Here is a 12,376-nt window from a genome sequence, read left to right as displayed (position 1 = left end):
AGAGAGAGAGAGAGAGAGAGAGAGAGAGAGAGAGAGAGAGAGAGAGAAAGTGAAGGAGTGAAGGAACAGTTAATCAACAAACTACCTAAAGCTCATTGATTTATTATCTACAATGTCAAGCACTAAGAAAAGTTAGTAGCTTGGATTAAATTAATCTTGATAGATTAATTTGAAAGGAACGGACAAAACACAAATGGTTTGGAACCCCGTTACTAGAAGAATGGCTTTGCCTTTTCCGAGATGCAGATTCATATGAGAAGATAGTGTTTGGAGGGAAAGATCAAGAGCCTGATTCTAGACATATTAATCCTGAGGTACCTTTTCCATCAAACTGAAGTTCAGAGAAGAGGTTGAGCTTGTATTAGAGGTTTTCAAGTCGTTGCCATTCAGATATATTAAAAGCTACCCCACAACAACTGAAGCTTTAGTGTTGAGAGGAGGGGTGGCAAGTCTTCAAAGAACAGGGAAAGTAGAGGATAGGGAAGGAGCAGGAGAAGGAGGCAAGGAGAGCTTATTATTTTAATAAGAGAGGGAATAATTACTGATATTTTGCTCAGAAAAAGAATAGAACATGAATGGGGAATGGCTTTTAAGATGGACTGTGTTCCTTTGTTGTCTCCTTAGTTCATCTGGGAGCAACCCTGATATTCCTGTAGACTCTGTTATACTATCATCTCTAGCTTTACCATCCAGCTCAGAGATTGTCTCCCAGTGGGTGACTGGTGTGTGATAAGTGAATGAAAGAATTGAGTAGAGAGTTATGAACCAGAACATCTAGCCTTGATTTATGATGGATATGGACTTTGTCTTTCTGGCTTTCACATCATTATGCATACTCTAAAGAAACTCTAGAAGTGCTTTCAGCCAAAGTTGAAGAAATTTCTTGTGCCAGGCTGGTTATCTATATAATTCTGGTTACTCAGCTATCAAGCTAGTTGGGGATCCTACTCTCCACCTAAGATCCCCTGTCCAACTATTTTCTCTGCAGCAACTTCGTGGCCTGTTGTTTCTCTTGCCAAGCTTCATTTTTTGTCCTTAAAGTCCTTTGAATCCTCTTATTTATTCCTATTGCAAATCTTGCCTCCTCCAAAGTTTGTAGCCAAGGCAGCATGGCACCTCTGGAGATGGAGTCCTCTCTCACTTCACTTATAATGCTGGTGTTTGCAGAAGTGAATTGCTTCTCACTACACCCCACTTCTACCTAAATTAGCTAGGACTTTCTTTCTTTACTGTCCTTTGGTAGCCCTTCATGATGCATTTGCTAATTTCTAATCTCATTCCTTTGGTACCCGACCCCACTTAACATATCCACTTTCATGGGCTTTACTTCTAGTGGAATTGGTCTCAAGAACAAAAATCAATTTTCTAAAAACTGCTAAGCTTGCTTTGTTAATGCCTTGATGAAAAAAAAAACAACAACAACAAAAATGGCAACACAAAAGTAAATTTTAACAATAGCAGCACAGAGAACATTTCTCAACCATACACCCTCTTTTCATTCTCACTGTGTTTCTGTCCTTTCTCAGCCAAGATTGCAGACTTGCAATTATGTCATAGTTCTATCTCTTGTCCCTCACCTCCTACTCATCACCTCCTGAAACATAATTCCTTGATGCTTTTCTTATCGCTCTCCCACAAAGGACCTATCTTTTGTCCAAACTTTTCTTCCATCTCTCATCTCATGGGGCAGAAGTATGGACTCTGTGAAGTCCACTGGGCATTGGCCTTGAGACATCTGTCTTCCTTGGGAACTCTCTTCTCGTTCTTTTCAAGCCTTCTATCTGTACCCATCCTTGTCTTCCTTTTAGTTGGCTACTTGGAATATTTGCATAGCTGTAGCTATTTTGAACTCTGCCTCTATTCTCTATTCCTGTTCATTAATAATATGAAAATGGATTTGTACAAGAGTAACTCTCTTGTCAGGTAAACTTTGACAGTGTCCAGGCCAAACATCAGGGAGTGCTGACCTGTAAAAGCCTATTGCAACAGGCTTTGGGAGTCATGGTGAAGGCAACATTGGCAGATTACTGACAGATGCTTGATACATTGAAGGAGGGGGCATTAACTCTTGAGAAATACTGCTTGACTGTCATCAAGGAAGCAAATAATTATGGTGAAATCCAGGTTTCTGACTTGAATGACTTGCCAGAAAGAAAGCCCTGTTAGGAGACTGGTAAACTGAAAAAGTGGCTAATTTATAGGCATATGTGGCAAATGTGGTTTTGATTATATGTGCTTTGAGGGTCAGACATCCCTCTGAGGACCTGGTTGTTAGGCAACTAAAGATATGGGTGTGGAAGCTGATTAGAGATCTGTTGGTAACAAATGCCTTGGGAGTAGACGATGTTATTTGCAGAGTGTGACATTGATAACAACCACCTGGCTAACTGTGTGAGCTGAGGCAATGTTTAGCTGCCTGTTCTGGTTCCCCTAAACAGACAGCTCTGATGAAAGGACATGTGTGGTTAGGTGATGTCACAAGGGAGTCAGAAAAATAGGAGGACTTGTTTCTGGTAGAGAAGCTGCAGAGAGTCACAGGGGAGAAATATTTTTTAATGTCAAAACCATAGAGAGAGAAAATATGTGTTATAGTGTCCTCTGATCTGCAAGCTTGCACTTCAACACAACCAGCCCTGAAATTGATCAGTGTGAGTGGCCCTGGATTTGTTTCCATTGCCTGGAACATTTTTGTCTCCATGGTCTGCTGCCTCCAGGGTCCAAGAAAGTACTTGTGGTTGCTGGTTTCTTTCCCTCAGGTATCCTCATTAGCATCCTGATGCCATAGTCCCACAGAGAGCACCAGGAAAGCATCTCTGAGGCCACTTTACATGACTGCCATTACCATGGTGACAGCTTCAGATGCTGGAAGAAGTGAGAGAGGCTGGAAAAGGTCAGAGTTGAGGGCAAGTGCTGGGGTTCAGGCATGACCTAGAGTGCATCCTGTGGGGATGGATGTCCTTACAAGTTCTCCTGTGTAATAAGAGGAAGATATTCAGAGAAAAAAATGGAGGTTGTGTTATCAAGCCAGGCCAGAAAAAAGGCTGCTCTATACATCCTGATTTAATTCTTGTTATTGGTTATTTCATTTATTTACATTTCAAGTGTTATCCCCCCTTCCCATCCCCTCTGTAAACCCCATATTCCTTCCCATCCTCCTGCTTCTATGAGGGTGCTCCCTTACCCACCCACCCACTCCTGCCTTACCACCCTACCATTCACCTCTGCTGGGGCATCAAGCCTTTACAGGACCAAGGGACTCTCCTCCCAGTGATGCCCAATAAGGCCATCCTCTGCTTCATTTGTAGCTGGAGCCATGGGTCCCTCCATGTCCACACTTTGGTTGGTTGTTTATTCCCTGGAAGCTCCAAGGTGGTCTTGTTGGTTGATATTGTTGTTCTTACTATGAGGTTACAAACCACTTCAGCTCCTCGGTCCTTCCCCTAACTCTCCATTGGGGTCCCTGTGCTCAGTCCAATGGTTGGCTGTGAGCATCTGCCTCTGTATTTGTCAGTCTTTGGCAGAGCCTCTCAGGAGACCGCTGTACCACGCTCCTGTCAGCAAGCACTTCTTGGCATCAGCAATAGTGTCAGTAGTTGGTGTGTGCATATGGGATAGATTCCCAGGTGGGGCAGTCTCTGAGTGGTCTTTCTTTCAATCTCTGCTCCACTCTTTGTCCCTGCATTTCCTTTAGAGAGGAGCAATTCTGAGCAACAGGGATGACATTAGCTGAAATACCTAACGAAGGGAAGAGAGAACCTGCAGAGACCATATCCAGAGGTTAGGCAAGGCCCATGGTTGAGGGATGGGGCCACTTACCCACATCATGATTTCTAAGTGGAGCTTTGGCTGTGTGATGACAATGTTGGAATCCTATATGTAGGCTGTTAAGGATATTCCACCTTCCCTGGCATTTCTTTCATACCCACGTTTGAAGGTAAGCCTTCCCCTGCCCACTCCCAGATTTCATCATGAGAGTCTTGACTTACTCAACTCTCTATGTCTGAGAATTTACAGCAGTGATATGGAGTTAGAGGTAGTGTGTCTAGCAGTAGAAGCCATGAGAAATCTTGGATCATGTTGACCATATCTGTCAACATCTAGTGGGATACATAGATCAACCTTAGAATAGAAAAACTACTGTGAGGCCCCCTGACCCCATTCTTCCTGACTGTGGTGAGAGACACTGTAATACACAACCTTCTTTCTAACTCATGGCTGGCTCTTTTCCTCAGCTTCTTTTTCTCAGTCTATTTTGTGGGCATGCCTTCTATTCTGTGGATATGTCAACTCTCCCATGTTTGAACAAATCTTATAACACCCCCCCCCCATAATGATTGCTATACCAATATGAAGCCATGGAACTCAACATTGCTTCAGGCTGTAAGGACCAAGGAAATGATTACACTTGCTCACTCTGGTGTGGTATTTAAAATCTAAACTGTGCTAAATTGTATAATGTAGTTTTCTTTACTGTACCTTAGTTAATTTTTTGACACAAGAACTATTAAGGTCAGTGAGTCTGGTTCTATTCTATTCTTACTCTGTCCGTCTCTAGCTCCCCTGCTCTCTATGGGAACTATAGTCCACTGGTTATTGCTTTGTCAGGTGAGAGCCCTGGATGTACATGGATGATGACCGAAAAATCCAATGGTGTGAAGAGCTCTCCAGCTAATAACCATAACCATCATCCTCCTCCTTCTATCAAGGCCAATGGCAAAGATGACCACAGGGCAGGTAGCAGGTGAGTCCACGGAAGTTGGGTGAGGGTTTTTTCCTTCTTTTCTCTCTCTCTCTCTCTCTCTCTCTCTCTCTCTCTCTCTCTCTCTCTCCCTCCCTCCCTCCCTCCCTCCCTCCTTCCCTCCCTCCCTCCTTCTTCCTTCCTTCCTTCCTTCCTTCCTTCCTTCCTTCCTTCCTTCCTTCCTCCCTTCTTCCCACTTCCTACTTCACTCTCTTTCTCTCTTTCTTTTGCCAGACTTAAGATGGAACCTCAGGGTTCTGTATATAATAGGAAATCACTCTACTTCTGAGCTGCATTCTCAGAATTGGATGATTCTATCAATAGCCCACAGTTTATACTACCTCCTTGAAGCTCTGACTTACAGTGACAAAGCAAGCTGCATTGGCTGTAGGATATCTTCAAAAGGGACTGTGAGATGTTTAGGCATGTCCTAAGAAAAAAGACAACTCATACTAAGAGAACTTGTGTCAACTCTATGCCTTTTTCTGCAGAGCACAGTCTGTGGCAGCTGATGATGACACTTCCTCAGAACTGCAAAGGCTGGCAGAGATGGATACCCTACGGAGGGGGAGAGGTGGCTTCCGAAGGTAAGTCATCCACTTAAACTGACCTGCTATCTCTTCTGTTCTTGGGACCTGTCAAATGGATACTAGGCCCACCTTTTAGCTGCACTAGACTTTTAAATAAGATTCTTGAGCAGTGGTTCTCAATTTTTGGGTCAAAACCCCTTGGGGTATGTTGAATGACCCTTTCACAGGGGTTATATATCAGATAGCCTGCATATTAGACATTTACATTACAATTCATAATGGTAGCAAAATTACAATTATTAAGTAGCAATGAAAATAATTGGGAGTCACTACAACATGAGGAACTATATTAAAGGGTCTCAGCATTAGAGAGGCTCAAAACTACTGATCTAGATGTTCTTCCAAGGCAAGCTGAGAGTAGGAAGGAGAGGTTTCCCTTCATATTTGGCTGCCTCAGCACAGGGAAGAGGGGATTATTTACAGCAGAAGGACCTATATGTAGGGTCTCAAAGTAGTAGGCCTTGTAGGGAAATCAGGAATCCTGGGACAGGCTTTGTACCAGCCTATTCTGATTCTGTATAATCTCTATTCTGCCTTGAAGATCTCCTGTTTGTGCTACACAATAGACTGAAAAGTCACATTACACAGGAAATCTTTGGAAGGCCATCCTCCCCCACAGGATGTACTTGAGATCACGCTTCAGTCCTAATACTTGCCCACAATGCTGGCTTTTTTCCAGATCTTAGCATACAGGAAATCATGGCCTGGCCTATTTCCCTCTTCTCTCCCTCAACAGGCAGTGATCATTCTTAGATAGGTCTTGTTTAAACAGCATAAGTTGATTTGTTGTTGTTGTTTGTTTGTTTGTTTGTTTGTTTTGGCACTGACTCCTTTCTTCCCTTTAGAATTGTCCGCTTGGTGGGCGTCATCAGAGACTGGGCCAACAAGAATTTCCGTGAGGAAGAACCAAGGCCTGACTCCTTCCTAGAGCGTTTTCGTGGTCCTGAGCTCCAGACTGTGACAACCCATCAGGGAGATGGCAAAGGCGACAAGGACGGCGAGGGAAAGGGCACCAAGTATACCTAGCTAGCCTTAGGCGAGGAGGGGAGGCTCCAAAGGTTCCCACACCTGCCATGGCAGATTCTAACCATTATCGGGGCAGTACAGGGCTGTCCCAAGCTCTATGATAGTAGATAAAGAAATGGGGAAAGATGACTTCCTATGTTTCTTTTTACTCTGAACATTTCCATTGTCCTCACCCAAGGCCTCCACAACAGCAGTGATCACCTTACTGTGAAAAACTGTAATGTATTTTCTCACCATAGTGATTCCCTTGTCAAACATTTTTTTTTTTTCTGCTCATGGAGTGAATTTGGGCAGAAGAGGTGCTTAGCTCAAGCGTCAGAAGTCAGTACATGATGATCAAGCAGGAGGCTTAGTCACAAAGTACTATTGAAGCCATGCCTATTCCAGATCCACTATGGTCACTAAAGCAGATTTTTGAAAAGACTTATGTGGGTGCCAGGGACATGAGACTCAGGTGATTGAGAAGAAGAGGGCAGTGAGAGATGGGGAAGTAAAGAGTAGAACTGGAGGGTCTGATGTTCGAAGAATAAGTAGATAATAGTGGATGTCTGACAACATTCACCATTTCTGGTTAGTGGAGGGAAAATGTTCTTGCCAAGTTAAGATGAAGCATCTGGGAAAGTGATTTGGAGGCTGAAAGCCAGAGAACAGAACGGGAAGATAGGAAGCACATACAGACCACTAGCCTGGAATTTCTCACTTTTTTGCAAAGGGACTCTGCCAATAGGCTTAAAGCTCTTTTACCATCCTGAGGTACATACTCCTCAGACCCCTGAAAGCCTATCTGTGCTGAAAGTTCTGTCCTTGATATGTTTTCTAAACAAGGCCCTTTCAGAGGCCAGGGGAGACAATGAACCTTCCAATGATCAGAATGGATTAGAGGCCTGGTATTTGGCTGTGGGTCTCTAAAAAAGGAAAACTTAAGACTACATACTCCTCAATCCACCCGTATTCTTAATTCATTGATGTTTTGGAGAACTTTAGCTTCTGAAACCTTGAGTTCTAGCATCCTAGTGATCTCTATTTGTCTCTTCAGAAAGAAATTTGAACTGTTTGTTTTGGATCCAGCTGGAGACTGGTATTACCGTTGGTTGTTTGTCATTGCCATGCCTGTTCTTTACAACTGGTGCCTCTTGGTGGCCAGGTGAGCATGGAGGGGCCTGGGTGGGAGTGATCACGGAAGCATAGTCCACAGGAAGTGGGATCAACATCACAGCAATCTCAATTCTAGACAGAGAGTATGCAATAACCCAGTGCTCTTTCTAAATTTTCTGATTCTTACCTATTCTGTTACCACAGTGCTCCCCATTAGTCACTATACCATCAAGTCTTCATACTGCTCCTTTACCTGGCCCTTTAGTGTAATCTTCAGCTACTTTCTCATGCATGTCAGTGCAGTCCTTGGTAAAGCCATCCTACTCTGGAAAAGCTACAGTAGTCTTACTTCTGTGCCTTGCAGGTACACTTGACTCTTAACAGTACATCTGCCACACTTGCAACTGATATTCTATGAAAGCAGGATCTTGTTATACTACTCTTTCTTCTAAAACCATTTAATGGCTCCCCATTGTTCACTTGATGGAGCTCTAAGGTTAATCTTCAAGACTGACTGATCTTGGACTGAACAGCAGCCCAAATAGCATTGTACCCTATGGCAGTCCTTCACTCATCGAGGGTTGCCTGCATACTTACTGGTTTTTCTGCTGGGTATATGGTGAAAAGCGGGACAGACATAATCACTACTTTTTCAGTATTCTCAGCTAGACTGAATGTAAACATACAACAAAAGAAATGAGCAACATAGAACTAGGGACTCTAGGTAGCAAGTTAGCAGAGAATTAACCATCACAATGGGTCTGTCAGAGACCTTAGCTGAGAGCTTGGTGGGAGGTATAATCTGTTCAAACATGTGAAGTTGGCAGAAAAAGCATTCTGGGCAAAAGGAATAAGAGGAGAGAGGCCAGTATTTCTCAATGTCCCAGTATGGCTGAAGGTTGTGGTCCAATTGTTCTGCACATTGTGTGGGAGTTTGGATCTAAATATGACCATTCTGCCCTTGGACTAGTTCTACCCATTCATTGACCTATTTTGTCAATTCTTCATACAAGGCTCCTATAGCCACTAAATCTTTTCTAGTCTCACCACCTCTAGCTTAAACCCTACTCCTGTCTATAGTCTCATCCTGCCAGGGTTCAATGATATGTTCAATAGGAATCTTTTGAAGGAATGAATAAAGAAGCTAGTCAACTGTTCTTCTAATGACTGATTTCTTTATTCAACTTATACCACTGATGGCTTTCATTCTGGGGCCCTGAACCAGATATGTGGCAAATAGTCATGACTAAGATGTGTTCTGTTTCTGGATCTTAGTCAAAAACATAAGGATGACGATCAATGGTCATTGGTGATATATATGCAGTGATGTTTATTTAGTAATAAGAGTTAAGGTAGAAGTCACTAGTCACTGTCACTAAGCTGTGACTCACCCATGTCCCTGGTGGCATAAAGCTCTCCCTGCAGACATGGTATACAGCTTAGGACCACTACGTGGTCTTACCAGGGTCTGTGAATGAAGCCAGTCCTGCCTTCCTACAGAGCCTGCTTCAGTGATCTACAGAGAAACTATTTTGTGGTGTGGCTGGTGCTGGACTACTTCTCAGACACTGTCTATATCGCAGATCTTGTCATTCGGCTGCGCACAGGTGAGTGAGTACCTGGGATGCAGAGGCAGCAGCTGGACTCCTAAGTTCAAAGAACTGAACCCAAGAAGGCAGACCTCTGCTATGATCTTCTTTAAATCTTATAGCTTTATATACTTATGGAGGTTAAATCTGGCAGGGGTTTCTTAGAGTTCTTCTGATCTGCCTTGATATGTGGTCTGTGGAAAGGAAGGCTAAGAGGACAGTTTATTCCTTGTTGAGAATTATCTTACAGGGAGACATAGGATTGAGGATAAAAGTGACATGTTGGCTTATATCTCTATCAGGCTTCCTAGAACAGGGGCTCCTGGTCAAAGACCCTAAGAAATTGCGAGACAACTATATCCACACTTTGCAATTCAAATTGGATGTGGCTTCTATCATCCCGACTGACCTCATTTATTTTGCTGTGGGTATTCACAGCCCGGAGGTGCGCTTCAATCGTCTGTTACACTTTGCCCGTATGTTTGAGTTTTTTGACCGTACTGAGACACGCACCAGCTACCCCAACATCTTCCGAATCAGCAACCTGGTCCTCTACATCTTGGTCATCATCCACTGGAATGCTTGTATTTACTATGCTATCTCTAAGTCCATTGGCTTTGGGGTTGACACCTGGGTTTACCCCAACATTACTGACCCTGAATATGGTTACCTGGCTAGGGAGTACATTTACTGCCTTTACTGGTCCACACTGACCCTTACCACCATTGGAGAGACACCACCCCCTGTAAAGGATGAGGAGTATCTATTTGTCATCTTTGACTTCCTGATTGGTGTCCTCATCTTTGCCACTATTGTGGGGAATGTGGGTTCCATGATCTCCAACATGAATGCCACACGAGCAGAGTTCCAGGCCAAGATTGATGCTGTTAAACACTACATGCATTTCCGAAAGGTCAGCAAAGACATGGAAGCCAAGGTCATCAAATGGTTTGACTACTTGTGGACCAATAAGAAGACAGTAGATGAACGAGAAGTCCTCAAGAACCTGCCAGCAAAACTCAGGGCTGAGATAGCCATTAATGTTCACTTGTCCACTCTGAAGAAAGTACGCATATTTCAGGATTGTGAAGCTGGTCTGCTGGTGGAATTGGTACTGAAGCTTCGTCCTCAGGTCTTTAGTCCTGGAGATTATATTTGCCGTAAGGGGGACATTGGTAAGGAAATGTACATCATCAAGGAGGGCAAGTTGGCAGTGGTAGCTGATGATGGTGTGACTCAGTATGCTTTGCTCTCAGCTGGAAGCTGCTTTGGTGAGATTAGTATCCTTAACATTAAGGGTAGTAAAATGGGAAATCGGCGCACTGCCAATATCCGTAGCCTGGGCTACTCAGATCTCTTCTGCTTGTCCAAGGATGACCTTATGGAAGCTGTGACTGAGTATCCTGATGCCAAGAAAGTCCTGGAAGAACGAGGTAGAGAGATCCTGATGAAGGAAGGTCTATTGGATGAGAATGAAGTGGCAGCTAGTATGGAGGTAGATGTTCAGGAGAAGCTGGAGCAGCTGGAGACAAACATGGATACCTTGTACACTCGCTTTGCCCGCCTGTTGGCTGAGTACACTGGGGCCCAGCAGAAGCTCAAGCAGCGCATTACAGTGCTGGAGACCAAGATGAAACAGAACCATGAAGATGATTACCTATCAGATGGGATAAACACTCCTGAGCTGGCTGCTGCTGAATAGCCATAGGTGCCTATCCAACCTCCTTTGACCCCAGGAGTTAGAAATGCTGTATAGAACTTCACATTTACACGTGTTATGCTCATGCCCCTCTGAACTCTCCCCAAAGCCTTGCTGAGACTTAAGGTTTTGGCTACACCTTGGGGTCCCCCTCCAAGTTTAGCTAACAGCCAAGTTTGTGGACAATGGAGATCATGTGGGTTGAATTTCCAAGAGCTTGACCTCCTAAGCCTGACAAGAAATCAGAGAATAGCTAAATTGTCCTTCCTGGAGCCTTTCTGGGACTAGATAACTAGACCGTATTCTCTGAAGAACACTGTGCACCACAATGCTTGACTCCTTTTAGCTTCTTTATATCTAGTCACTCTCTATTGCATTCTGCCCCAAATACCTTTTTAATGTGTTCTCTGAACAGCTTGTTCCCATGCACATGTACGAATGTAACAATTGGTTGCAGACACTGGGCCTCCTAATCCCTGTTTCCCAAGGCATGCAAGGGCCATGAGGGGAGTGGTAGGGTGGGTTTGAGTGTGTGTGCTCAGGGTCATACTTCCTTGTCAGACAATGTCACTTTGAAAAGGAGGTGGCTGGTAGCTTCGGCTGTCACACCTTTATGCACACAAATTCTGAAGAGTTTGTGAAGGCTAATGCTGGGTGAGATACTGTGAATTAGAGGCACTTAAAAGTTAATAAATCCCTTTCAGCTACTTGTGGTTATTGCTCAACACTCTTTCTTCACATTTCCCTTCCCCTCAACCAAGAGTTTCCCGCTGGCATGAATTTAGGCATCTTCCTCTGCTTATCTGACCCTTAATACTCTTCTAGGACTCATACCTGAAATGAGATCTTTGTAGAAAATTCTTTTATCTACACCTGCTCCCACACTTACCAGAGTATCCCCTTTCCTGGTTCTTATATTGTGTGTCCAGTTTTGACAGACTTTGTTGCCCTTCCAAACTGTGGGCTTTATGGAGCTAAGGTCAAGGCAGTCTCCCTCACTGTTTTAGCTTCAGCGTTGGTGACGTGTCTTCCACAGAGGAGACATTCAACTTTTATTTATCTGGAGAGAAAAAGGAATGATCAAGTGAATAAATGTGGGAAAGAAAGAATACAAGTGACCAAAAATCATATGCTTCTACCTGCAAGCAGCCACATCCTCAGAGAAATACTGACCCCAGTTTCCTGTTCAGGTATGCTATTATCTCACTCACTCTCTCACTTACTCATCTGCTTCCCATAGGAAAAGCATATGTGAAATTTATCATCTGAAACGTTGTATAAAATCAATTATCAACCCTTTCTCATATTGAAAAACTCAGTATCCACTAAATAACTCCTTATTCCACCCACTTAGTTCATGACAATGGGCATTCGATTTTCTAAAAATGTGGCTGCCATAGGAATATCATATAAATGAGATCCTGTAGCACTTGTTCTGTGTCAGCTTACTTCACATGGTAACATTAAAATACATCCATGTTGCATCACATGCCATATTTCCTTTCCCTTTCAAAGGTCAAATAATATTCCAGTGTATGGATATGATGCATTTTACTCATTCAGCCAGCAACTGATGAGTATTCAATTTCTGCCTATAAACATGGATATGCAAATATTCCAGGATCCTGCTTTTAGTTCT

General features: G+C 43.5%; 1 protein-coding gene across 1 annotated transcript in view; it reads left to right on the top strand.

The window, feature by feature from the left end:
- The window catches only part of Cnga2 (cyclic nucleotide gated channel alpha 2), a 17,540-nt gene extending 6,096 nt beyond the window's left edge, over positions 1 to 11,444 (top strand). The window contains exons 2-7 of the mRNA XM_028788017.1: positions 4,606 to 4,741; positions 5,230 to 5,325; positions 6,174 to 6,344; positions 7,391 to 7,498; positions 8,950 to 9,056; positions 9,341 to 11,444. Coding sequence (XP_028643850.1) covers positions 4,629 to 4,741; positions 5,230 to 5,325; positions 6,174 to 6,344; positions 7,391 to 7,498; positions 8,950 to 9,056; positions 9,341 to 10,740 — 1,995 coding nt within the window. The 5' untranslated portion in view covers positions 4,606 to 4,628 and the 3' untranslated portion in view covers positions 10,741 to 11,444. The remainder of the gene's footprint in view (positions 1 to 4,605; positions 4,742 to 5,229; positions 5,326 to 6,173; positions 6,345 to 7,390; positions 7,499 to 8,949; positions 9,057 to 9,340) is intronic.
- Positions 11,445 to 12,376: the final 932 nt, after the last annotated feature.

This window comes from Grammomys surdaster, unplaced genomic scaffold (genome assembly GCF_004785775.1).
Source record: "Grammomys surdaster isolate TR1022 unplaced genomic scaffold, NIH_TR_1.0 125690, whole genome shotgun sequence".
In the NCBI taxonomy this organism is placed as follows: Eukaryota; Metazoa; Chordata; class Mammalia; order Rodentia; family Muridae; genus Grammomys; species Grammomys surdaster.
Note: the sequence above shows the minus strand (reverse complement) of the source record. Positions and strands in the feature narration are given on the sequence as shown.